Source organism: Metarhizium robertsii (genome assembly GCF_000187425.2).
Source record: "Metarhizium robertsii ARSEF 23 chromosome Unknown MAA_Scf_6, whole genome shotgun sequence".
Classification (NCBI taxonomy): Eukaryota; Fungi; Ascomycota; class Sordariomycetes; order Hypocreales; family Clavicipitaceae; genus Metarhizium; species Metarhizium robertsii.
In genome coordinates, this window is record NW_011942204.1 from 1652739 (window position 1) to 1678943 (window position 26205).

Below are 26205 nucleotides of genomic sequence, written 5' to 3' on the forward strand. Positions count from 1 at the left end.
TTAAAGCTCCTATCGGGGCTCCACGGGTACGTACCGGCCAGCAACCGACAGCCTTGCAAGCCATTGGCTCAGCACGTGCAAGAGAGCAACTGCGGGCCGCCTCAGGTGTCAACAGCGGGCATCAAGGTGCTGAACTCCACCATCAATTGATGCCGGTACTCGAGTACTAGTAGTACTAGTAGTACTCCGTCCTATGCATTGGGATGAGTGGGACTGATGACTGGCCCGTGGCAATTGCTTAAATAAGGCAGACTCTGATGCCATGATCAGCTTTGGATTGGCAATTTGGATACGTATGGGAAAAGGACTACCAAAGTCTGATTGAATTGTTTCTTTTGTAGCTAAACTACATAGGTAATCATTTTTGTAAGAACAAGAAGAAAAAACTGCTATGTAGTATTGTCAACGCCCAGCAATCCCGGCCATCTCTGCTGAGTGTTCCAAAAACACTGCCGTTTCCCCGTTACAACTCCGTTGCGTGTATGCCAAAAAGTACATATGAGAAGCTAAGAAATAGAATAAAAGCAGGCCACTCATCACAAGCATGCTTTCCTTTTGTCCCAAACAACCAATCTCCTACCCGTTGTCAGTGTTTGATGCGCCATGTGCTACACAAAGTCCTCCGTATCGTACAAGAAGATACAATCTTGTCAAGTCAAAGCAGTCGTGTCGATCCATGTTGACACTAGTTTTCTTTCTTTCCTTTTTTTGCAAAGTCATGGTTGGGCTTTGTTATCTGTGCCATCGGCATGTTCGTAGAAGACTTCGTGCCTCAAGCTAGAGAGGATATCGGGAGACCGAACAGGCTCGTGGTCCCGTCGAGATCCTCTGCTTCGGCTTCGGCTTCGGCTTCTTGTCCTCTGACGTCGTCTGAAGCTTCGGTCGCTGGGAGAGGCAGTGCGGGACGGACAGTGCTCCCGGCGAGCCCGTCTGAGTTGGTTGTAGAGTAAGATTTGGCTTGTAGGCGACCTCAGGATAGAGGGAGAGGTGTTGCGAGAAGGCAGCGGGAATGGAGACGTAGCACGACGTGGTGATCGTCCTCGAAGTGTGCTAGACTCGTCGGGTCTTAGGGACTTGGAGGTTGCAGCTCTGGATGTGCTTCGGGACCTCTTGCGGCCCCTGGATACCTCTTGGTCCGCAGCGAGATGGGCGGCATCTCGCAGAACATCGCCGGCATCAGTGAGGGGAGACATTGTTTCCCCGTGTGCCGTCGTGCCAAAGGTACTGAGAGAGGATAATATAGCGGCTTTGAATTGCAGGGTGTAGTAGATGGGAAGGGTAACAGTCGTGTGCCCCTGATATATGGTGGCTTCGGCAAGAATGGAACCACGGGCACCGCGTAGTTGACGTCCGGCAGTCAGTGCCACGAGGAAGAATTTAAATACCGTAGAAATGAAGGACAGGGAACGGAAGAAGGGGTAATGAGCAAGGGGGAAGCAATTAATAAAATACAAGACAAGAACAAAGAATAAGTCTGGGAGGGGTGAATCGTCTGGTTCTGGTCTTGCGAGTACTGGGCATTGACGGCGAGTTCCTGGCCCGGGCAGCCAGAGACAATTGTTCAGTCTGGTTGCTCCGTAGAGTCTCATCCGTGCTCTCCCCGGTACTTGCTACTTGCTACTGCCCTTGGTCGTGCTTGCTTCCTCGTTGCTACTCCCTCCTTCCCTACATGCCATCGGCATCTTGCTACCATGCAAATAGTACTAGTAGTAGAACTAGTAATTCAATCCACGGTTGGCGCTAGACACAATTGCACCAGCCGGACGCCAGCCGACCTCAAGCGAGCTCCATCGGCCAGCACAGACCAAAGGCCCAACCTGGGGAAGGTCACCTGAGACCCCCCCAAGAGTAGGACGAAGAAGCCACCAAACCTTGATGTCGGCACCCGATGCTGAAAACTGTCACGACACGAATGGCGCTAGGGCGTTTGATATGCCACAAGCAGTCAAGCGGAGGCACTGGGCAACCACGAGTCTGTGGATGCCTTCAATGTTTTGGTGACTCAGGACCTCGGGACTTCTTTCAATCTGCATTGTCCCAATCAAGTCCAAGGGCCAGGGCCGCCGCCTCCGGTGCTCCATTGATGTCATGCTACCGCAGCCAATCCGCCAATCCTCCTCCGCGGCCACCGCACCATTCCCGTGGATCCTGGCTTTGGCCATGCATTAGAAATGCACCCAACTCTTTCTTCCCTCCAGCCCAGTCAGGCCCATGCGCCCCCCTACAATACCAATAAATGCCTACGCGAGAACGCCAGTCATCACCACCCAACTCGACTGGCGCATGGGACGACTACTACTCCGTACTGCTACTAGTCTGCGTGCCTACCACCTGCCAGAACCAAGCAGAGACACGGAAAGATTGGGGTGCGAGAGAGCCCATCGAGATGCGGCTGGCCGTTTACCACCAGTTCTAGTGTGCCGCAGAGGACAAGCTCGATCCTCGGCGAAAGCCACGGAATCATCATTTTCCCAAGTGTGCTCACCCTGTGGCAGACGATCCGGTTTCTCTGGCGGCTGTGCGTTGTTCCCGTCTTTTCTTTCTTTTCTTTTCTTTTTTTTTTTTTTTTTTTTTTTGGCGGATTGTCTCGAGACGTTTGCTTGGGCCTCAACGGTGGGTGGGTTTGTTTGTTGTCTTGTCGTACCGCCGCATGAATAACGAATGACTTATTGTGCAGACGACCCCGTACTCCGCAAAGTAGTTATCATGAATGCAAAAATTTCTAGTCACATACGCAATGCCACGGCTACAACAGGCGGTTTGGCGGTGGACCTGACTGGAGTAAAGCCGCGCGCTCTGTCGACGGTTGTATCACCGTTGTCATCGCCCCAGGTCCAGCATGACAATGCTGTTGGGGGCCAAACTCACTCGGGAGCCTAAACCGGACACTTTGACACATCATTGTAAGATATTGTGTCAATGTGTCTATGGAGAGTGGCGACGCAAGAGTGAAAATCACTGTTTGACGGCTCCGTCATTCAGCCTAGTCGCAATCCAAACCCATGGAACGCAATGTTGGCCATGTATCATGCACTCACTAAACACGGGTTTGACTGTTGCATTGCCACAACAGATATTTCCCTTCGTGTCACCCAACTCGAGGCTCGGACTCATTGGCTGCCCTCTCTCCGTTACGTCACGCCTGTCTCATCAGGTCTCAAAGGGGGCTTTGCAATGCAGTCCAAGAAACAGGTCTGGCGCCGATCAATATCAGTCGTTCGCACTAAATGGACATTGCATCTTTATATTGCCTTCTCCGAACCACACATCACGTCAGGTGTTGGCCTCGGCAGCAATCACTTGCTAGCCACCATTTCACGTAGCATGAAGGGGACCCCCGGTGCGCCAACCATTACGCCGAGATTCTATCTCGTATGTGCTACTTGGGGCTCTTGAAGGTGAGATGTAGTTATTCTGTACACTGATTTGGGAAACACTGCGTTTTGCATGGGATGCCTTCTTCGGCCTTTCGGGACGATACACCCTTGTCCAGAATTCATGCAGCAGAAATCCAGGTGGACAGATGGATATCACCATTGTGTCTTGAGACGTCAAGTTTATGAGTCTTGTCTCGGAATATATTGCACTTGCTTCTAGAGCCCAAAGGTACCTCATATTATATATACATATATATATATGTGTGTGTGTGTGTGTATTACATCTGAACAGTTCGTAAAACATGGCCTCATGGGACGCCTGAACGACCATGTCACGCGAGTATTAAACCAGGCACAAGTTAAGAGGGAATGCTCCGTAGAATGAAGCTCCATCTGATTTCTATATGCTGAGCGATATCATGCTTCCTGCGCCATACCAGTGATGGACCTAGCATGGCGGTGTATCCCAGAACGCCATGCCATGCTTGCAACTACAGAAGAATCGTCCTATCCAAGCTTCTCTCGCCTTTTTGTTCTCCTTTTCCCTTGACCATGCCTCATACCCCCCTTGGAGTCGGCTAGGAAGATGCTCCCCTCAACTTCTCCCACTCGTGCTCCGTCATGCCAAAGTCCAGCTCGTCATGCCACGCCCGATTAAAGTAGCACACTTCCCTCCGGCGTCCCTCCAACCTGAAGCCGATGTCCTGATACAAATGAATGCCCCTCTGGTTGTAGCTTACAGCAACCATGCACACGGTATGCAAACCCGCATGCTTAAACGCCCAGTCAACCATCCAATTGATCGCCTCCCTCCCGTACCCTTTGTTCTGATAGGCCTTGCCAATCACGATGCCCATATGCGCCGAGCGATGATGCGCATTTTGGGGGCTAATACCCCCCCAGCCGAGACACATGGTTCCGATGATGGTAGGCTTCTCCTTCCCCTTCTTGTCCTTTTCTGACGGCGGTTGCTGGTCCTCCCGTTCCGATGGGCCAAGACAAATGGCCACGCCGAGGAGAGACTTGCTGAGGGCGTCGAATCTTTCATCGAGATCTGACTGGCCCGCGGGCGCGAGAACTTGACTGGACGCGAGAGACAGCACCACGGGATCCTGCTCGGTCTGCGGAAGGAACTCTTTGATGTTTTGGTCGCTCTTGTCGATTTTGATAAACTCCAGGCGCGCGGTGCGCCAGGCGTTGACTACGTCGGCGGTCGAGTAGTCCACGGCGTACGTGGAGCTGGAGTCAATTGTGACGGGCATGGTGGCGAGTGATGGGAGGCCTTGGGCTGGAATAAGGGAAATTAGTTGGATCCCAATTGGCGAGCTTGGGTTGAGTGCTGTTTATTTGCAATGACCACGGCGTCTTGACTGGCTGTTTCGAGCCGATTTGGAGGTATATATATTGTAGGCTTGGGTGGAGGGCATCGCGGGCGGAATTGGCTCCAGGCTCCGGTGGCCGCTGACGAAACTCGGCGTTGGTGACCAAAAAAAAGGGACATATGTATGGACCCTTGGAGTTTGTTACCAGGCACGGTTGAGCTCATCCCATGCCGGTTGACTCATCGGCGGATTTGCACCTGCATTTAGCGTGTGGGCTTGCTGATGCCCGGTTCTCCAGCTGAGTCGAAGTCGATGGATGCCTGCCGGGTGAGTCTGACTGTTACTAGACGACGTGCATTTGATTTCCCTTTGGGGCAGGATAGGCTAATCAGCTGTAGATGCGGTTGGTTCCATCTCTCTAGGAACAGACGTTGCGAGTTCTTGTGCCAGGTGACCAGGTCACATCGAAACGGGGTTTAAAAGTATCAAAAGCCGAGCTTGCCGGCTGCGCGATGGGCTCAACATTGCCAACTACCTCCGACTTGCAATTGTCTAAAGAAAATTGCATAAATTTCAGTCATCTGCCGAGGGCGAGTCTTTCGGCATCCAAGCCTGTTTTGTCAACAAGCCCTCAATTGGCATGTCAACGCCCATCTTGCTCGCCCTCCTACACAGACCGGCATCGTCCCAATTCTCGCTGCCTACTCCCTTGCGCGCAATGAATAGATTATCCGGGTCCACGGCCTGCTTCACCTTGTACAGCCTGGCATAATTCGCCCCCCAGAAGGACTTCTGAAAGTCCTTTTCATTCGGATCCGCCTCGTTGAGATACGCGCCCATATGCGGCTCCAAAACTCGCAGCTTTTCCATCTTGATATTGGTCAGCTCCTCCTGAATAGCCCTTATTTCCTTCACAGGAGTGGTGCTGTTCCAGCCTGCTCCAAAGGCTATATGAGTCAGTGTCTTCCGCCAGGCGGGATTGAGAGCCGAGTCAATGGTAGGATCGGCAGCCGCTCCGCCAGCAACGACAATCCCTATAAATCCTGTGGGCGATATCTCTGCGATATCCCGAAGGGCATCCGTGAGACGAGCAGGACCGTCTCGGGAGAGGAGAAAATCTCGCGAGATCATACGTGAACCGTATACCGCAATGCCGCCGGTGTCGTCAGCCTCGCCGCGGAGTAAGCCAAGGATGTAATCTGATACTCGGGGGTTTATGGAGATGTTGTACCCGGATGCATGGCCGGTGTACCTATTCACCTCTGCCATCATGGGGGCTACGGCCTTTTGAATAGCTTCTTCGCTTGTCACGTTGAGAAACCCGAAGCTTCCTGTCAATTCGAGCACCTTGGTTCCGTTGATGTCGCTTGGTACGAAGCTGATTGCGTAGTATCCTGCTCCTCCGGCCCCCGATACAGATGGGAGATGGGCGTGGAAGGCTCTCACCATGTCCCAATATGCGGATGAGTTGGCTGCCAGCGTACCGAAGCCGAAGCTCACAAAACCAGAGGGCACATCTGGGAATGTGCGGATGGTGACGCTGATGACGACGCCGAATGTGCCGCCGCCGCCGCCGCGCAGAGCCCAGAAGAGGTCTTGGTTCTTGTAGCTGTTGGCCGTGACTAGTTCGCCCTTGTGAAGTGAGGCGGAAGATGTTTTAGTATATTAGACTCTGTGGCCGTTAGGAGGTTAGAAATCCTACCTTGGCATTGACAACCTTGAACTCCAACGCATTATCAGACGCCATACCCTTCCAGTTGCCCAATGGCGAATGGCCTCCGCCCTGGATATAACCACCAGCAGCACCAATAGTACGTGCTAGCCCAGCAACCACGGTGACATTATGCTTCGTAGCTGCCACGTACAGTTCCTTTAGTTGGACTCCGGCGCCAATCGTCACGGCAGAACCAAACGACTCGGAAGTACTACCAGCCGCGCCCTCTGGAACAAACCTGTCTGTAAAGGTCATGCTCTTCATCTTATTGGTCGATATCTGGAGCGACTCCGGCGCAGTAGAGCGGCCCAGGAAGCAGTGGCCAGAGTTCTTGATGGCCAACCGAAGGTTATACTTGGCTGCAAAGCGAACAGTGGCCTGTATATGTTCTGCCCTCTCCACGACGGCCGAGTACAACGATATGCGGCCTTGCCCACAGGGGATATTTTTGGGCTGATCAAAATAGCAGGATTGGTCTTTTTCCGGCCATGCTTCCCAGTTTGCCCATTGGACAGCACCAGGTTGAGCCGAGCGCCAGACAGAGTTGTTGGCGTTTTGTTTCGCCACGGCACATGACGTAGCGAGGGGAGATGATGGGTTGAAGCAGGGCGCTGCGACGGGGCGAACGGCTTGCAAGTTACCTTGGATGGTGGAATTCAGGGTGTTCCATTGATGTTTTGAAGGCCAGCACTTTTCGTGGGGACGACAGCGACATGATGTGTGGTAGTTGTTACTTTCAAGCACAAGTGTTTGAGACGTTTGTGAGGAGGCGGCAAGGAAGATTGATATTGATATCTTTCGTAACGACACCATTGCTATGAACGCGACCACAAGCTATGTTATGAAAAGAGATGAAGTTGGTTTGCTCTAAACATCAGCTTGAATCAAAATTTCAACATGGAGAAGGGATTGGAGTCCATCCCCCCCCTTTGTATCCGTTCCGCTGAGAACTCGAACCTTTCCGGTCAGACACACATACGATGCAGAATGCAGCCCATGACAGCGGCAGCTCTTACCACCAACTGTGCTATTGATCGTATTCAGCGACACTGTAACTCTGGTGGCGCAACATCGTCTGCCGCCCGGTGCCGGGAATGGATTACATAAATGGCCCGAAGAGACGAAAGACGCACGAAAATGCCCACGGTTGGATATGCTGTGCAAGGTGTGAATGAGCAAACGAGTCTGGAACTGCATCCAGAGCCACAGCCAAAGCCACACTCAGGGCAACCAGCCACAGCCAGGGCCTCGTGGTGCCACGATACACTAAGCTTCTTTGGGCATAATGCCGCGAATCCCAGTCACTCGTAGTACTAGTATGTACGTATTCCGAAGGTCCGTTGGTCATCACAAGCTGGGCGCGACTTGACACATTGAAATCAGCACTCATTACTCCGTACCGTTCCACTCCTTTTCAAAGAGCAGCTTGCCCATCAAAGAATCTGTGTATCTGGTCGGCCGAGGCGTCCGGCCGAAAAGGGCAATTCGCAACTTGTGTCTCCATTGAGCTGCTGAAGATCGAGCACGTCCATCTACGCACACATCATCTCCTTTCTTGGGTGCCGTCCATTGCCACACAGCTTGAAGGCCCAAGTTGGCTTCAACCCTACCTAGCTTGCATCCACCGAATCACCTTTCAAAATCTGACCTCCGAGATCCTACAATCGATACACGTCACTGAAAAAGGCTTGACTCTAGAAGCACACAGCCCTTTGTGTCCAGGAGACATTCGTCACACAGTCGTGCCCTCTCCCCATCGTGATGGCTGCTTGCCCAACTTCGACATCCAGCTAAACCATGCCGCGGGATCGACCTCCCACCACGGGCTACGAGCGCCTGGCCCAAGCAGACCAATTCAGTGACGACTCGGACGATGATCTCCTCGCCGCCTCCTCTGCCTCCTTGCAGCCGGCCTCTGCGCCGCGCTTCGCAGCCATCACACAGCCTCGCCATCGCTCCGGCATGATGAGCCCCAAGGCCAACCAACGGCCGAAGCTTCGAAGACGAGGGGGTTCTCATGGTGGCGTCGATCTTAAGGCCATCAATGCAAGGTTGGAACGATGGGCCGACGAAATTGCCTCTCGATTCAAGCGCGGCAAGGGCAGGGGTATTTCGGGCGAGGAGGAAAGACTCGAGATTCACCACTCCGTCTTCCAGCCTCCAGAGGGAGTGCGGCCCGTTACGGCAGAGGGACTGGCCGAAGACCAACCTGGCGTCATGACCAAGGCCGAGTTCGAAGCCATTGTGGAAAGTGTGCGCCTTGCCATTCGACAAGAGGTCCACCCGAGCATGATTTCACAAGGGAGCTCTGGTAGTTATTTTGCAAGGAACCCGGATGGCAAGATTGTCGGCGTGTTTAAGCCAAAGGATGAGGAGCCGTATGCCGCCGGTAATCCGAAATGGAACAAATGGATTCATAGAAACCTCTTTCCTTGCTGCTTTGGGCGAGCTTGGTACGTCTTGAATCTACATCATATGAATCTTTGGTTGCAACTAACTAACCCCGTCACCCGCAGTCTTATTCCCAATCTGTCGTATGTCAGTGAGGCGGCAGCCTACGTACTCGACTGCCAACTCCGCACCCACCTCGTTCCCTACACAGATGTTGTCTGGTTATCATCAAAATCATTCCACTACCCTTTCTGGGACCGTCGCAGCTTCTATCGAAAGAAGAAGCCGCTGCCTGCAAAGCCTGGTAGTTTTCAAGTCTTCCTCAAGGGCTTCAAAGATGCAAACGTTTTTCTGCGGGAGCACCCCTGGCCAGACCAATATTGGTCCGGTTTCCGGGCAAACGATACGCATAGGAGTCGCAGGAAGAGATGGACAGAAAGCTGCCGTCCATCTACATCTGGGTCACCGGAAGATGCCGATTCCAGCGACGAAGAATCGCCAGAGGATGCTGACGGGACCGCCAGTCCGCCGCGGTTTACGTGGACGGAGCAAATTAAGCAGTCTTTCAGGGAGGAACTTGAGAAGCTTGTCATCTTGGACTATATCATGAGAAACACGGATCGTGGGCTCGACAACTGGATGGTCAAAGTTGACTGGGAGACGGGCTCGGTGTCTCTGGCTTCGGACCCTGTACACCTGAACATGGAAACACCACAGGACGACCACGAGAACGCTCCCCGACCCGTTGATCTAGAGCAAATGCCGCAGTCTGCTACCAGCGCATCGTACCCTTATAGGAGCCAGAGGCCCATGAATGCTTCGAGCAACAAATTGGCATCAAAGGATCCAGCCATGTATGTCGGTGCCATTGACAATTCGCTTTCATGGCCTTGGAAACATCCTGATGCATGGCGGAGGTAAGTCTACGCTTGACAGATCATTTTTCAAAATGCCTCATAACACAACAGTCACTAACAGCATGTTTTATTAGTTTCCCATTTGGCTGGCTTTTCCTTCCTGTAGACCTCATTGGTCGGCCATTTTCACAAAGGACGAGAGATCACTTCCTTCCGCTCCTCACTTCTACAGCCTGGTGGGCTCAAACACAAATGGCGCTCAAGCGAGTCTTCCAGGTGGATGAAGATTTCCAGGAGCGCATGTTTGCCAAGCAAATCGCCGTCATGAAGGGCCAGGCCTGGAATGTTGTGGAGGCACTCAAAACCCCAGACCACGGTCCTCTCGAGCTCACTCGTCGAACCAAAGTATGCGTCTGGGATGATTTGGTCGACGTGCCAGTTGCAGTCCCTATGCGGGTGACATCTTCTGAGCTGCGGCGCAACTCCAACGTTCGTCAATCTATGGACGAGGCCGACATCGCTAGCTCTGTACCAGCCAATCAAGACTCGTCGGCCGACCTTCTTGGACTACAGAGCGCCCCGGTAGACATGCCACGTTCTGGCCGATTCGACGAAATTTCCAGCCCCAACGAAGACGGTGCCCGATCATCCGACGAGAGACGATCCATGAACGGGCCCGACAGGAATCCATTTGGGAACCAGGCAGGATCCCGCTCACTAAACGTCTACGAGCCAGCTCGCCACGGGCCCTACCAACAGCGGAGATACTCGTTCGCTTCACCGGCAGCTGCAAGGCGGAATAGTAACACCATAGCCCAACAGCTGTACGGCGACTCGCATGATTCGTACGACAGTGACGACCTCGATGGGGACTTGGGTTATGCGGCAGCAGAAGGACAAATGGGCAACCAGCGCAAGGTCATCGTGGAGCGGCTTGAAGCCGTCAAGAGCAGAAACCCTGTCTTCACCTGGTGCTAATCGAGGCCCGCGCCATATAATTTGGGGGAGAAAACTCGCCCGTTTTTGGCAGCTGCATGTCTGTTAAGCTCAGATGGTCAAGTTCAGATCCACTGACAGGCCGAAACCCGCCCTCGTGTTTGGCGGCGCAACAGCCACAAACATCTGCTACAGGGACCATCTAACTTCAGTGTCGGGCCTAGTCAAGTGGACTATCACGCCGTACGCAGGCAAAAGCCGGCCAGTTCGAGCTGGTGCTTGAACGGGGCACCTGCGCCGCTTGAACGCTCGTTACTTTATGACAGGAGTCATGACTCAAAAAGCCGGCCAATCGCTCCGTTGGGTACCTGATCCAGTCGTGTCGGCCTGATTTGTGACTGTTCATGTTATACAATGATGTAATTATAGACATAGCAATTTTCTTTCCCCCTCTTTTTACACCTCATTCTCCCGTCATTATTCAGTACTCCCTACTCCGTACGGCGCTTGCAATTCTGGGCTTGAGAGGGGTGCAAAATAACTGCGCATGCGGAATTAGACTCTTTTGGTGGGACGTACGGGGCTTTAGCAACAGAGTGGTCAACACTTATGTAGTACAGCATGGATACGATAAACTTGGTTATAGACTATGTTCAAAAAATCTGACACCAATTCCCGGAATGACACCCTTCAAACCCCTGTGCTTGGCCACGGTAGCACAAGCCTTTGAGGTTTCCACTCCGTAGCCCCGAGAGCATCGTTGCTCAATTGTACAAGAAAACTTGGATCAGCAATTTTCGACGGGCCAGAACACTACGGTAACATGTCTCAGCCCAAAGAGTAGGATCCCAATACCATGACGCAAACTAGACTTGCCTAAAACCCGAGGAGCTGGTCCCCCACGCGATACGCTAAACCCGAGGGCTTGGTTCGGCAAAAGGGCTTGCTTGCGCAAGGATAGGCCCCCTGCGAGGCATGGCTCGCGCCGGTCCGTCCTCGAAACCGCGGTGTCATGGCAAAATTCAAAGCCAGCAAAGCGTGGTGACAAGGACCTGGCCCCCGGGCCAAATCTTGCCGCATGGCGAATTCCATCCGTCCGAAATATCTTGGCTCGTTCCCAGAGTTTCTCAGTCTCGGTTCGACGAAACTCAGGCGGTTCCAAAATCCCTCTCCAGTTGACCCCATATTTAACAATTCACTTGATCCCTGCAGGGGGGCATAGAGAGAGCATGCAGTGTACATAATGTCTGGTACAGATAGGTGGTTGAAGCAGTCGCTATTGTATGCACGTAGTTTAGTTGTTCATGGTTGATTCAGACCATCTAAACAATACTCTGTAGATGGGTCCTTGGCAAATGTGCCTGTTCAGCATAGCCCTGTGTGTAGGAAGACCGCCATTTTATGTACATCAACCATGGCACCTTTCGCAACCAACGCCACTGAATTGAGTAACACGTGGCCAATCGGCATCTCATTGGAGATAGCTCTCATTATTGACCCGGAAGACTTTGTGCTGTTTTGTCCGGGGCCGATTGCTGATTGATATATGTACAAGTGAGGAAGCGCAAATGTGCAGTCTTCTGGTGCATGGCTCCCCGGTGCTCAGAGTTAAATTCGTCTCCCGTTTCGTAAATTATTATTCCGGTACGTACTCCGTATTACTCCTGGCACTTTTCCAGCTGCGAGGGGGTTTCGAGTGCCCACACTGCCCACACCTGCTTCGTTATATTGTACCCGACCCTTGTCGATGTCTGTTTGTCTCTCAGGTGGTCTTTATCGGTGTATCCAGGGTCTCTGCGTAGTTCTACATCAGCCACGTACCGTAGGGAGACACGGAGGCTAATGAGTTTTGGTGACCTGTCTTATTTGGCGGAGTCTACTCCGTATCTGCCTTGTCATTTTACACGGTTTCGACCAGCTCGGTTTGTCCACCGGGTGAAAAATCACTTGCCCATTGAAGATAATGATCTGATTTTCTCCTGCTTGTTTAGGTTCGGTTCCATCTACTCCGTAGTTCATGTTTCAGTCCACAAATATGTGAGGGATCAGTTCTTACATACAGCGGGAAGCATGCCTGGTGGCGCTCGGGTTGGGCAGATAGCTTGGTTGCTTGGCAAGATCTCCCGTTGCTTCGGTATTGAGTAAGTAACATTTGAGGTCCACAAGAGTGGGTGCCATGAAGCCTCAGAACGCACGTCCAAGGCCAAGGATTGACCTGCTCATTCATTCCTTCGGTAATTCCTTCTTCACTAGGTCGCCACCCGAGGCTCAGTGGCCGTAGAAGACTTCAAAAGATACAAACAGGCTTTGGGACAGGTGGTAAGGCCATATTGTGCAGTTGAATGCTGCCTGATTTGTAGTTGCCTTCCGCAGCCGGTCTGGAAGTTTCTGCGGCCATGTCAAGAGATCAGAGGTACTTGACCTTTTCCGTTCAAAGCCCGCTCTCTGCAAGTAACGTCACTGCGCTGGAGGATGGACAGTTCTCAGGCCTAGGGCATAACAGCCTCCATGTCCACAGGGGATAAATTAAAGCGCCGCGAAGCGCCCGGCCAGGGCAATGTCGGTCCTTGCAAGCCTCGACGAGTACCGATGCCACCATCAACGAACATTCGGCTTTCAAGTACACCCCCGATGATACTTCATAGAGAATGTGGCAGGTTTCCTAAAGAGCGTTCTCGGCTATGCTGTCCTTCTGAACATTAGACAAGCACGACTGCCTAGTACCGTTGTTCTGGCCCAGGACGAGAATGTCGTCAGGCTGTAAAGTCTCATTTCTTGGCCCATCCACGTAGACGATCGTGAAAAAGCATTGAGCCAGCTTGCGGGGGAGATGGCGAAATAAAACATTCCCATCCCATGACACTGGCACTCTAAGCCATGAGTATAACAGCATCATGGTTCACAAGAGCACAAGCCCTTCACAGTCACCTCGGGTCCAGACAGCACAATTGGTTGCGAGGGATTTTGTCCTCCCATTGGGCTTCCGCAACGGTGTGGTTTGAGATCATATTCGTTGCTCCTCGTTGAATCTGGACCCTGCGGATCCATCGTGCGTCATAATAGTAGACACAAGTCGGGTTTGCGTCTCTGCCCTCCATCTGAACCCACCCCTGGACGTTGGTGGGCTCTTATGGTTGATTGGGTGGCACAAACAATAGCTGACTGCGTTGAAGTTTGTAAATGGAAGGACTGGGCCACGCAGTTGATGAAGCAGGTCTTTCTCAATGTCTCAGCTCTCTATTGAGTCTTCCAATGTCGAACACGTGCCGGAGCCAAATATTCCAGGCCTTCCTTCATTCCTTCAGAGAAAATATTATCGGTCGTCGATTTTCTAGCTTCTGTGGCAAGTCATACGATGCTGTAGGCTTGTATTGTGGTTGGAAAACCTGACAGGCGGACCGGGATTGTTCTTTCGCATACCACATGACTGCCTCTTTCGCGTGAGACTAGTGATAACTCTTGCATCTCCCTACCCACGAAATATCTGTTCATGTCCACAACGCATTACCCAGAAGCAATACTTGTTTACATAAGTATCCATCAAACCAAAATATGGACACCGAGTAAGGGATATCATGAACACCAAATTCGGGCTTGGCAAGTGAGCACTAACCGTCCGAGAAGAGATGGGACCGTCCCTCTGGACAAGTCGTTTGAGGAAACGTTGGAGCATCACGGCCGATCGTATCAAAAGCACGCTGTGACTAACGGAGTATATTTTGGCCCAGTCGACGAGGTATGTGCTCTCCGTTTATTCCACGACCAAAAGACTGGGAACCATTGCGTGCTAATATTGGGATATAGGAAGAGGTCGCACATCTCGAGTTAATGCACTCTGTTCTCTGTCGACTTTTCGATGGTAGACTTATCTTTCCGCCCGTGAACGAACCGAAACGGATCCTCGATTGTGGCTTTGGAGCCGGTGACTGGGCTCTCGATGTTGCCAGAGCCTATCCGGACTGTGAGGTACGACAGCACACCGCAACCCCTCGCGAGACATGGAATTCGGCAAAAGGGAATACGTGGAACCTGTTTGTTCCACACGTCAAGTCGTCGAGAAAGGTGCTTCAGCGGCCATACTGCTTAGCTGACCGCGTCTCTTTAGGTGATTGGCGTTGATATCTGCCCCAACATGATACCTGAAGACCAGCCAGAGAATCTAGTTTTCCAAATTGACGACCTGAACGCGAGGTCAGCGAAACTGTTGCCAGAAATAGACTGCCCGCGACTAATCGTCTTGACCTCACCAGGTTTACCTTCTCCCCAGGACAGTTCGATGTAGTCCATAGCCAAATGATGTCTGGTGGCATTAACGCAAGCCGTTGGCACGGCTACATCCAAGATATCTTTCGTGTTCTTCGTCCTGGAGGTTGGTGTCAGATGGTGGAAATATACTTCAATGCTCAATCAGACAACGGAACTTTGCACAGAGGCGAGTGATGCCGCATCTCCCAAATTTGAGCTAGGAGTTAACAGTTGAGGAGCCAGCCCACGCACTTTCCATATGGTCTTGCCTGTATCTTGATGCAATGCATCCTATGAAAGACACCAGAGCAGCTCTCCAGCTGAAACATCGGATGACGAACGTGGGTTTCACGGACGTTGAATCGCGGTTGCTAATGTTGCCCATGTGTCCTTGGCCAGCTGGTACGTGGTCCGCAAATTCGATGAAACAGGGCTCACAGCTGAGGTGCCTCTTCGTCAGATGAAAGAAATCGTGACATAGGGTCCGCTAATGCTGAGAATGTTGCCCAATTACTGCATTCATTGGCCTTGTATCCATTTACAAAATTGCAAAAGTAAGCAGACTTCTCATGGCTTGGAACCCGGAGTTAACTGGTAGCTCCCAGAGTGCCGTTGGACCCCTTCATGAGTTTAATAAAGGACGCAAGAGAAGAGGCAGCTAATCCGCTGTACAAGGTATGAAGTCGAGGGGCGTCAAATGTCGTCTGGCAAAGGCTAACATAAGTCCGAACAGGCCTATTTCCCGTTGTAAGTGTCGTTCACAGTGATCATGCCAGGCGCCAACTAGAGTCAAGTACAGAGGACAGCCTGCTTACATTATTACTCAGATACGTTTGCATTGGCCGTAAACCTGAAGCGTAAGGCCATGGCCAGGGCCTCGGTCCAAGGATACTTGAGTCATGAACTGTTTGAGTACCTACCTTCGCAGGTATCATGAACTCGAGGTATTAGGACAGGCCCATGCCGCGGCCCTGGCAGTCCCATCATGTACCTCCTGCTAGTATTTCGTTTTGAATGGCCTCCACCTTCAGCCCCTGGTGGTCAGCAAAGACGGCAAGGAGCAGGCGGTGGAGGTACTGGTCAAAAAACAGTCTCAAATATCGAGAGAAGAGGACGGTATTGCAAAGCAGATGTCATGGTGGAGAGCTCAGTGCTGAAGGAGGTCAACGGTCGTCGTCCGCGCTCGAGCTTTCCAAGCTAGCAGGCACGGCATTCCGCGACACAGGCAGGTGCGACCAGGCGCTCAGGCGATTTCAATGTTGGGCCTTGGAGGTTGGACATGGAATGGCCGAAAATGGCAGCTTTAGACTCTGCGGGGGTCAACTTCTAAAGTTGCGTCCTTGTCATCACACCAAGCGTTGGCATGGCATCCTTATGCCATGTCGTCGCCGAGTTAGCTCAAGATGGTGTAGAGAAATTAGCTACACAAACAACAGCGGATGCGCCCACGTTTATTTTAGCCTGTTTAGGCGTTCCTATGGGGTGGGCACAGCAGTACCGACAAGCCAGAAATCGGTGATTGCAACGAAACCGTGGTGAGGGCGAGTCGAATCAAAACCCGAGCCATGGCTTACCCAACATGTCTCTCATCTCCGTGGATGGGCGACGGGAGACATGTTGGGCACCAGTACGCCATGCCAGCCGGCCAAGTCGGATTTTCGGCTTCGCGCTGGTATTCGTCTTCTTGGGGACTGATTGCCTCGCCCTTCCTCCCAGCTCCTCCTCCCCTGGCTCCCCATGCCCACGCTGTTAGCGACGTTTAACGACGGCTAATTTGTTTCAATGCTTTGCAGACCGGCGGACATGGGCGTCCGCTTCTCGTCCGAAGCTCCGAGCCAAGTTCGGCCAGGGGCGGTGTAACTTCTACTTATCTGTCGATGTTCTCTCCAATATTGAGAGACGTGGTCCTCATGCTAAGGGACAAATGTTTCTGTTTCTATCTATCAGTACTCCGTACACCAAGGGTCATTTCTGCGGCGGGCTACGGAGCGCTCCCATCCTGGTTGGCAACAGCAGCGTAACTACATGGAACTCCCGATCAGTACATGGTGTCACCAATATTTTGCCAAGCGAGCAGGCGGAGCAGAGTCTTCTTTGGCAAGCCATTCAAACAAATAATACCGGAATCTGCGTCACCGGCTGACCAGTTGTAATTTGAAACTTGGTTCCGGTTGTTGCTGCCAGGCCGGGATCAGGTGATAGCGCGACAGCGCCGATCCTCAAGCCACAGCGGGTCGTCGAGATGCGATGGACGGGAAGCATTGTAGCCACTTGATAGAGCGTCGATTCTCAGGTAGATTTTGCGACATCATGGCATCATTTCTGGTGATATATGAAAGGATGCCCGGGCTTAGCGCGCATAGATAGATCGATATGCAGCTCATCGTCCACCCAGCCAGTGATGTTTGCAGCTTTAACGCATGCCCATGGCTGGGTATAATGAGAAAGGAGACAACTGGAGTCCTGGACGATTATGGCTGCCTAAATACTGGAGAACAAGTTTCTCGACGTCTGGGCATATCGGTGCATAAGTTGACTTTAACATTCAGCGGGTCAGAGACTGGTCCAACGTTTTGAGACATTATGGTAAGCATGTACTCCAGCCAGTTCTATTAACATTGAAGCTATTAGACGTCTCCCTACGGAGAACATGTGTGTAATAAATGTACGTGAACATGTATGTAACCTCGAAGCTAACACAACAGGTACCGTCTGGTGGGTGTATCCACTGATTGACTGCGCACCTGCAGCCAGCCAATAGCTGGTGGTCTTTGACAGTTGAACCTCTCGCCTCTCACTGTTCTGGATCTGACAAACAAAAAAAAGCTGGCCGTGGTCTGTGTTGAGCTTTGTTTCCACAAGATATTGCGGAGCGACCTTGGCTTCATCAACAGCACTACCAACCCAAACTACCACGTCAATTGAGTGCTCAATTGGGCTCAGGACAATGGCATCCAACCGATCAATGTCTCTTCTCTCAGCGGTGCGCTGGGCACAGCCAGCCCGCATGCCACGTACTAGTAGAAGCATGCCGTCAGTCTTCATGCAGCGAACTCACCGAGCATTCTCGACGACCACTGAGGATGCTCCTCCACCCTTCTTGCAGAAGCTCAAGGGAGACCTCAAGACCGCCATGCGAGCCAAGGACGCTCCACGGCTATCCGTGTTGCGATCAATCATGTCTGCCAACCTCAACGCCTCCAAGACCTCCAGCCCGATTCGGACCGATGTGCAGCTCGTTGCCCTAATGCGACGCATTCAGAAGAGTGCCCAAGATGCCGCGGCTGATGCCAAGACCGCAGGCCGCGAGGATCTCGTCGAGAAGGAGAACGTACAGATCCGTATTCTGGATGAGTACCTGGCCGGCAGTGGTGTTCAAACTCTGGGAGAAGCCGAGCTAAAGGCCTTGATACAGGAAGCAGTTGACGCTTCCAAGAGCGCAGGGACGGCTACAAAGTCCCTAATTGGCGACGTGATGAAACGCTTGTCTGGTGCTTTGGAGGGCAAGGATGTGGACAAGAAAGTTGTTGCCAATATGGTCAAAGAGTTGGCGGGCCAGTAAAGGACGGGACGTGCCATCCTGTGTATTGTATTATATCAGTGTATAACAGCTTTTAGCGGCAATCGATACCACGATCTCACTCTCCCCACGGCCTAGCAAGCAGATCACCTGATCATATACAGACATTTCTTGGAACTCGGTGATGGGCACGCAAAGTATATGCTGTACCTAGGTCATGTACTACTACAACCCGTACGGACGAGCAGCACCTGGAGAAGACAAAAGTCAACGGACAGCCATCAATGCTTGACATTGGAACAGCGACAAAACGAAACTGAGGTCTCAAAAAAACAACGCCTGGGATTCGAGCTTCAGCTTTATACCGTGAAATATTGATTGTTGGTTCAATTCTTTACCAGAAGTGCGTATTGTTTATTCAACACAAACGCGACCACGCAATCAACGAGCATAACGGCCTTTTGTTCGCAGCTGCCCCACCAAACTTGACGACGGCCAACAAGCTTAAAACGGGATACTCGCGGTTCTAAATGACTCATCCAATCGAAATGCCAGTTTACCGCCAGTTTTGTTTTAATACACCACACGCCCTTTGGAATCAAGGCATCACCTTGGTGCTCTACATGCATCTTGTGCCAGCCCTCTGCCCGGTACCCGTCCTCTCGCACCCCACGCTACCCTGCACATTCAGACCAACAATATCAGAGCTTCAACCATGTCTCGTACAAACATAAGCTCTGGCTCAGCGTTCGAGGCCGAGATTGGATACTCCCGTGCTGTTGTCGTAGATGACTGGGTAATGGTATCCGGAACCACCGGGTAGGTCGGCAGACGATTCGAACTAATAGTTTACATGTTTCACCGTTTTTAACAACTGATGACTCTCGTCAAGGTACAACTACCAAACGGGCGAAATATCAGACAATGTGGCAGAGCAAGCGGAGCAAACCCTGCGCAATGTCGACAAGGCATTGATGGAAGCTGGTTCTTGCATGGCGGACGTCGTTCGTGTCCAATACATCTTGCCGGATCGTGACGACTTCCCCAAGACCTGGCCGGTGTTGAGGAAGTGGTTTGGAGATGTCAAGCCTGCGGCCATGATGATCCAGTCTGCGTTAATGAAGGAGGAAATGAAGATTGAGATTGAAGTGACTGCGAAGAAAGGATGTGGACTCAAGAAATAGGCAACACTTTATTCTCGTCAACGGGCTGCCTAGGAACGGACTTGTGCTGTACAGCTAAATAATAATAAGATTGATAGACGAGGAAATTGGACAAGATCAATGAACCAACGGCGCGACCACACCCCCAGCAGCAAACGCACTCATAATCGTGACGACGCTCGACACAGACAGCAGCGAGATACCACTAATACCATGCCCCGAAGTGCACCCGCCCGCCATTCTCGACCCAACAGCCATCAACACACCGCCTGACACGGCCAACAATGGTGATATCTCGTAGGCAGGGCCAGACGCCAACCCAGGGACCAGCCTCAAGAGACCCCAAGCGCCGGCCGCGACCCAAGACGCAAACAGGATGTTCTGGTACGAAGAAGGCTTGGCATTGGTGTCGGCCCCCCGGACGAGCCACCAGAAGAAATTGCCCACCTCCTCGTATGAGCCCGAGATGCCCATCATGGTCCTCCGCGAGAGAATAGAAACGAGCTGTGCGCCCCCGACGAGGAGGCCAGCCAGCGCGCCGGGAATCTTGGCCGTGGGACTGACGGGCGTATACAGCGTCGTGGCAGCAATGACGGCCACGCAGACGGCCTCGAGCAACAGCAGCGCGGTGCCGTTGGACAGGCCCAGCCGCTCACCGACGACAGCTGGTTCCGGCCTCGCGCCCGCCTTCTCCCGCCGTCTCTTGACCAGCCTGCTCACCAGTCCGGACCAGAGCACGCCGCCAATGATGGCGCCGTCCAAGGCGTGGAAGCCTGACCGAACACCCGCCGCCAGCTGTGCGTAGAGCGTGCCGGGACACGAGCCCGACAGGGCCATGCCCGCGCCCAGGAGGCCGCCGCCCAGAATGTTGCCGTCGTAGCTGGACAAGAGGCCCAGGGGAGACGAGTTCCGGGGCGAGATCTTTGCGTAGCCCAGACGCTCGGCAACGGCGTATATCGCCCTGGCGGAGACGTGTGTTAGTTGGTGCCCCCCCCACGCCCTCGAAGGAAGACGGGCCTCGACTCACGCGCTGGTGGCAGTGGCAGCCAGAAAGGTCTGGAACATGTGCCAATTCTCGAACTTCAACTGCGAAATCACCACAGAAGGCTGGTGGAAGCCGGCGGCCATCATGGCAGCGCCAAAGGCAGCCCCCGATATCGCAGTGGCGGCCATGGGGAAAGACTCGACCGCGGAGAGATGTAGATGCGGCTCAACTTTTGTTTTTACGTAGAGATGCGGCCGAGGAACGCGGCAGACGAGGGGAGCTCTTGGAGTCGTGTTCTTTTATAGATCTTCTTTCCTTCTGTTTGGCCCTTGGAATCCTTTTCTGGCCTTTATGCATGGGCCGCCGATTGCTCCACGGACGGAAGGAGGGCCAACACTCGATGTTCGGCGATCTGGTCTGCGTGCAGAGGCGCCCTCTTTGCCCTCGTTCGGCGACGATCCGGATCCATGGTGCCACGTTTATAGGACCCCTTATGAACCGGATGCTTGGTAAAACGCTCTTGTAGTCGGCGAAGGGGGGTGTGTGTGGGAGGGCCACTGGCTCGTTTGGTGACTAGTGTCGAGTTGGTGATGGCGTCCGGTGGGATTGGCAATTGTCGGGGACCATGGCGTGCTGTGTGTCGTTGGCTCGTCCTGTCGTGTTTGCGTGGTGATTCTTTTTTTTTCTTTTTTTAGTATTTCCCCCCCCTTTCAGGTGGCTCAAAGCCGGAGTTTGAAATGTGGAAAATTTGTAGCCATGCGGCAGGTGACTGGTTGCTGAACAATGCGCACAAGTTGTTGTCGCCGTGGAATTGATGATTCGCCGACCTGGCCCGAGCCTCGAAGCCTCATGGAAGTCTCAAGCTGTGGGGTCTGGTTCGATTCTCTTTGGACCCACCTTGGCCCGGATGTGCACTGTGTGACCCGGGCATGTAAGTGTCAGGTCGGGCACCTTGATGCTGGACGGGCGGCGCCTCGACGACGGCAACGGGTCTTGGTCGGTTCGGCATTTGGATATACTACAGCTACATTGTACCAGTAAAGAGTGTGCAGGCCTGCCGTTTGCCTCACTGTACGCGCAATGCATGCCCAGATGTCCAGGTGCCGGCTGATTGGTTTAGGGGCTGGCTATCGATATATGCACAACACACATGGTGGATGACAGTCTACAGATGACCAGGCGGACCTGCGTGCGAGCTTCAAGTCCCTTGTCCGCCGTACAACCCCCCAGCGTCAGCCGAGGTCCCCACGCTTGATGCTGTTGTTTCCCCGCCATGGCGATGCATTCGGCTATGAGATCCCGCCGCGGTCTGCGATTCGCCATCTGCGATTCAACCGTCAACTTGCATTATTAAGGCGGCAATGGGCTGCTGGGCCATATATCATCTTTGATGCGTTCACGCCTGCGTCAACCACTCTGTACCTCATCGTACATTGTCCAATGACTCTCAGAATAATACAGCTTTTATTTTCCAATTGACTGCAAATCTCCAGTAAAAATCCAGAATATCCCCTTCACAATGCCGCGAGTTCTTCATGTGCAAAAGATTGATGGCAAGCCAGGCAAGGTCTACTACCCGTAAGTATTCTCGCGACTCCGTCAATCATCGGCCAGCATCTAATTTGTTTTTTTCGCTCTTCCAAACAACAGAATCAAAATCAGGGAAGCGCCCTTGCCCGAGGTCGGCCCCAGCCAGCTTCTCGTTCGCATGGACGCCGCGGCCCTCAACCACAAGGACCTGTTCATCCGCAGACATCTCTACCCAGCCATTTCGTTTGAGAACCCCCTGCTAGCCGATGGCTACGGCACCGTCGTGGAGGCCGGGGCAGCCGTCAAGCAGAGGGACCTCCTCAACAAGCCTGTCCTTCTCAACCCCATGCTCATGTGGGAATCCGACCCCGTAGGGCCGGAAAAGGGCGTCGTCCTCATCACCGGCGCGTCATCGGCGACCAAAACAGGCTGCGCCCAGGACTACGCCCTTGTCGAGGAAGACGATGTCGTGCCCGCACCGGCGCATCTCACCCCCGCCGAGGGCGCGGCCCTGCCGCTCGCAGGCCTGACCGGCTGGCGAGCGCTCGTCACCAAGAGCGGCAACGCCGAAGCCGGCAGGAACATACTTGTTACTGGGATCGGAGGCGGCGTGGCTATCCAGGTGCTCCAGTTCGCCGTGGCCATGGGGATCAACGTCTACGTTACCTCTGGCGACCAGGCCAAGATTGACAAGGCCAAGAGGATGGGGGCCAAGGGCGGCGTCGTCTACAAGAACGACGGCTGGGAGCGCGAGTTGAAGAGCTTGCTCCCCGAGAGCAGACCGTATATCGATGCTGTGATTGACGGTGCGGGGGGTAACATCGTCTCCAAGGCCACCAAGTTCCTGAAGCCTGGCGGCATCATTTCCCAGTACGGCATGACGGTTGCGCCCAAGATGGAGTGGACTATGCAGGCTGTCTTGATGAATATCGAGCTGAGGGGTTCGACTATGGGCTCCAAGAGGGAGTTCAGGGACATGGTCGCCTTTGTGAACGAGAAGAAGATCCGGCCGGTTGTGAGTAAGACGGTGAAAGGGTTGGCGAATCTGGAGGGTATTGATGGCTTGTTTAAGGATATGGATGCTGGGACACAGTTTGGTAAATTGGTCATTGAGATTAATGACCGCCCGTCGTCAAAACTGTAAGATAAGAGAACGAGAGGAGAAGGATGAGCGAAACATCCCAAGAATCGGTGGCCAATAATGAATCACACGAATGGAGATAAATTTGCTCGAATCATTTTTGGCAATGAAACATCTTTGAATTTTCGTAGGATATCAAAACGCCTTGAATGCCGCCAGTACTTGTCCTCCCCAGCTGGGAATGATACGTAACGACTCCAGTCGGACAAAACATAGCAAACTCCCAATTCAGCCCCCACTCCCTTGTCTTAATCAGATGACTTCTTCCGCTTTTTCTTCGGCCTATTCTCCTCCGGAGGCACGAATTCGGCCTCTCGCTCCTTTGTCTTCTCCTCTTTCCGAAGCTTCTGCTTCTCATTGCGTTCCTCCCTGGCCGCTCTATCCTTAGCCCCCTTGGCCAAGAAGTATTCACCGCTCTCGATTTGCTTGTCGATCTTGCTCTGCTCGGGTGCAGGCGGGAAGGGTGTGTACGCCTTCTTGGTCTTGTCCGTGACCTTGTGGGGAACACGACGGTGGCTGAGCGTCTTCTTCTTGAAGTTGGGGAGGAATCGGTCCCAGCTCTCGTTTACAAGCTCGGGATCCTTGGCCAGCTCGCGCTTGATCATGAGCTCCTTGATGTGATAGATGGGGTGGATGTTGGCCATGCAGTCCTCGATGATTCTTCGAAGGTCTTTGAGACCCTTGTATCCGCCCATGGCGCAGACTGTGTTTCCATGAACGAGAATATACGTCTCGGTCAGGAGCTCGAGTGCCTTGAGGGTCGAGCCGTTGGGGCCCAATATTCTTTGTCGTCGCTTGACAAATCGGTCTTTGCTGCCGACCAGGTTTCGAATCTTGATGACATCGCAGGCCATGCCGTCCTCGAGAATCTTGACTGCCTGCGGAGCCGGGACACTTCGAGCCAAGAGCTTGATTAGATCGCGCGCGTTCAGGATCGCGGCCGGGTCAAATGTTTTTCGAGTCGTCTTGACCGTCATTGAGCCTTCAACCAAATCCAATGTGCAGGCAATACCATGCTTTTCGAGAGACTTGGTGACGAGGGGCCAGGCTTCTTTCAGATACACTTCGCGGTATTTGGGAAACAGAGTCACAAATGACGACTCCTCCGCAAACGTGCCGCCGACATTGTCTTTGGAGGTGAATGTGTCGATCTTCCACTTATCGATGTCGTCCGTATCCCACGGCTTATCTTGTTGGTGTGTAGAAGGCATCCTTCCTCGAGTTTTGTCCAATCCCCCGTTGTCTGTGGTTGAACAAGATGCAAGGGAATAACCTCGCTGCTTAAGATCGGGCGGGTTCGCAACCAAGTACGATCGCTTGCCGACAGTTTGAATTGTCAACGTAACCTCTGGTGCTTTCCAAAAAATTTGGATAGACGGCCAAGTCGTGTGGGGCGGGTTCAAAAAAATCCAAGATAAACCCACCCCCACCGTATATCAAACACGAGGCTCTGCCCGAAAGCACCAGACCAGAGCTTGATGAAATCTTCCTAGTGACGACTCCATGCTCGAGCGACTACTTCTGACCCTCGAAACCACCACCACGCCACGGGCCACAACCGCATCAAAATGTCCAAAGCAAAGGGCGCAACTGGCGCCGTTGACCAGGTGGTCAAATTGATTGTTGGAGCTGGCCAGGCGAGTCCCAGTCCGCCGGTTGGTCCTGCACTGGGAAGTAAGGGTGTCAAGTCGATGGATTTCTGCAAGGTATGGAGGATGCCTGGACACTGCGATGCCGCCAACTGGCGTTCAATTGGCGTATTTTGAGGCCATTTCTAACCGAGACTTTATTTCAAAATCACAGGAGTTCAATGCCAGGACCGCACATATAACCCCCGGCACGCCGATGCCTTGTCGAGTCACTGTTCGACCGGACAGATCATTCCACTTTGATCTGCGAACGCCACAAACTTCATGGCTTCTTTTGAATGCTGTCGAAGCACCGCGGAATAAGAAAGGAAACAGAAAGGGTGCTAGCAAACCGGGTCACGAGACGGTCGGAACCATCAGTTTGAAGCACGTGTACGAAATCGCAAAGATTAAGCAGTCAGAATTACGGCTTTCCGGTCTTTCTTTGGAGGGACTGTGCAGGTCAATCATTTATCAAGCGAGGTCGATCGGTATCAACGTTGTGGCATAGGAAAGCGGTGGGGAGCCAGATATGATATGAGGCCTATAGAGTGCTGAAAGTTGCCTTGTTTTTTTTCTCAAGATGAGGGGTGAAGATTAGTGTATACTACAGAGGAAGCAGGCTTGAAGCCAAATGTACAATATGGATGCTGCATGTCCTATGCCCAGGTTGGAAATTCCAGAATCGCGATTTCATCATTATAGCATGGAACTTTGATTGGTAGAATGTGAAAAAGGACGTCGGGATTTCATCATGCCAAAGTTTTTGCATGGTTCGCGTTGGAATATTTGTAATGGTGCTGGCGGTTGCTTAATCAACAGCGCGGGATTGCGAACAGAGACTTGATTTGTCCAAATGTGCTTGTTAGCATGTTGAGGTATTAAATGTTCGGCAAACCTTGGCTAGAACCTGGATATTAAAAGTCAAAGCAGCCAGGTATAGCGGCGCAACCGCGGGCCTTGCTTGACATGCAGGCGGTTGCTGTGGCTGACTTTATGTGACTACTACTACGTCAATACTACTACCACCATCTTCCTGGTCTGAGCTGAGTATTGGGATCCTATTCCAACGTTCTAGAAAAATTCGACTACCAGCCACACGCCAACTTTGACCTCCTCGCCCCAAGTTCAGGCGAGCAAGCATGTGGCCCTCGTTGATGGGACATGAGGCTATTATTCATAATATTCCAGAGTGACCAGCAATGGGCGGCTGAAAACTTGCAAGGCAAATCTTTTTGCAAAAAGCTTTTCAGCCCCAACGGCTGCAAGACGCCAACTGGTCGCCGGTAGGATTCCGATTCCACAAGGTACTTAAGTACTTAAGTACTTAGAGCTATTTCTCCCGCAGAACAAGCTCCGATGTCCAGCAAAAGTCCACTGTGGGTCTGGTCCATTT

At 52.6% G+C, this 26205-nt stretch overlaps 11 protein-coding genes across 11 annotated transcripts; 6 read left to right on the forward strand and 5 right to left on the reverse strand.

The window, feature by feature from the left end:
- Positions 1 to 716: 716 nt before the first annotated feature.
- Positions 717 to 1193, reverse strand: MAA_06346 (uncharacterized protein; the record flags this gene model as incomplete). The annotated part of the gene is made up of 1 exon (XM_007824344.1): positions 717 to 1193. One exon carries the CDS (start codon positions 1191 to 1193, stop codon positions 717 to 719), a length of 477 nt encoding a protein of 158 aa, XP_007822535.1.
- A 2762-nt stretch (positions 1194 to 3955) lies between these two features.
- On the reverse strand, positions 3956 to 4639 carry MAA_06345 (GCN5-related N-acetyltransferase (GNAT) domain protein; the record flags this gene model as incomplete). Its single annotated transcript, XM_007824343.1, has 1 exon — positions 3956 to 4639. One exon carries the CDS (start codon positions 4637 to 4639, stop codon positions 3956 to 3958), a length of 684 nt encoding a protein of 227 aa, XP_007822534.1.
- A 633-nt stretch (positions 4640 to 5272) lies between these two features.
- On the reverse strand, positions 5273 to 7226 carry MAA_06344 (FAD-binding, type 2; the record flags this gene model as incomplete). The annotated part of the gene is made up of 2 exons (XM_007824342.1): positions 5273 to 6331; positions 6402 to 7226. The coding sequence occupies 2 exons, from the start codon at positions 7224 to 7226 to the stop codon at positions 5273 to 5275; spliced, it is 1884 nt and encodes a 627-aa protein (XP_007822533.1).
- A 984-nt stretch (positions 7227 to 8210) lies between these two features.
- Positions 8211 to 10639, forward strand: MAA_06343 (phosphatidylinositol 3; the record flags this gene model as incomplete). Its single annotated transcript, XM_007824341.2, has 3 exons — positions 8211 to 8866; positions 8930 to 9721; positions 9796 to 10639. 3 exons carry the CDS (start codon positions 8211 to 8213, stop codon positions 10637 to 10639), a joined length of 2292 nt encoding a protein of 763 aa, XP_007822532.2.
- A 3510-nt stretch (positions 10640 to 14149) lies between these two features.
- Positions 14150 to 15037, forward strand: MAA_11345 (uncharacterized protein; the record flags this gene model as incomplete). Its single annotated transcript, XM_011413333.1, has 5 exons — positions 14150 to 14160; positions 14222 to 14333; positions 14402 to 14563; positions 14703 to 14788; positions 14848 to 15037. 5 exons carry the CDS (start codon positions 14150 to 14152, stop codon positions 15035 to 15037), a joined length of 561 nt encoding a protein of 186 aa, XP_011411635.1.
- A 2752-nt stretch (positions 15038 to 17789) lies between these two features.
- Positions 17790 to 18404, forward strand: MAA_06342 (Aspartyl/glutamyl-tRNA amidotransferase subunit B-related protein; the record flags this gene model as incomplete). The annotated part of the gene is made up of 1 exon (XM_007824340.1): positions 17790 to 18404. One exon carries the CDS (start codon positions 17790 to 17792, stop codon positions 18402 to 18404), a length of 615 nt encoding a protein of 204 aa, XP_007822531.1.
- A 673-nt stretch (positions 18405 to 19077) lies between these two features.
- MAA_11346 (C6 zinc finger domain protein) lies at positions 19078 to 19546 on the forward strand (the record flags this gene model as incomplete). Its single annotated transcript, XM_011413334.1, has 2 exons — positions 19078 to 19181; positions 19255 to 19546. The coding sequence occupies 2 exons, from the start codon at positions 19078 to 19080 to the stop codon at positions 19544 to 19546; spliced, it is 396 nt and encodes a 131-aa protein (XP_011411636.1).
- Positions 19547 to 19642: 96 nt separating this feature from the next.
- Positions 19643 to 20698, reverse strand: MAA_06341 (YeeE/YedE family protein; the record flags this gene model as incomplete). Its single annotated transcript, XM_007824339.1, has 2 exons — positions 19643 to 20486; positions 20553 to 20698. The coding sequence occupies 2 exons, from the start codon at positions 20696 to 20698 to the stop codon at positions 19643 to 19645; spliced, it is 990 nt and encodes a 329-aa protein (XP_007822530.1).
- A 1331-nt stretch (positions 20699 to 22029) lies between these two features.
- On the forward strand, positions 22030 to 23184 carry MAA_06340 (uncharacterized protein; the record flags this gene model as incomplete). Its single annotated transcript, XM_007824338.1, has 2 exons — positions 22030 to 22088; positions 22161 to 23184. The coding sequence occupies 2 exons, from the start codon at positions 22030 to 22032 to the stop codon at positions 23182 to 23184; spliced, it is 1083 nt and encodes a 360-aa protein (XP_007822529.1).
- A 245-nt stretch (positions 23185 to 23429) lies between these two features.
- On the reverse strand, positions 23430 to 24392 carry MAA_06339 (Ribosomal RNA assembly KRR1; the record flags this gene model as incomplete). Its single annotated transcript, XM_007824337.1, has 1 exon — positions 23430 to 24392. One exon carries the CDS (start codon positions 24390 to 24392, stop codon positions 23430 to 23432), a length of 963 nt encoding a protein of 320 aa, XP_007822528.1.
- Positions 24393 to 24749: 357 nt separating this feature from the next.
- MAA_06338 (mitochondrial 60S ribosomal protein l19-like protein) lies at positions 24750 to 25320 on the forward strand (the record flags this gene model as incomplete). The annotated part of the gene is made up of 2 exons (XM_007824336.1): positions 24750 to 24887; positions 24985 to 25320. 2 exons carry the CDS (start codon positions 24750 to 24752, stop codon positions 25318 to 25320), a joined length of 474 nt encoding a protein of 157 aa, XP_007822527.1.
- Positions 25321 to 26205: the final 885 nt, after the last annotated feature.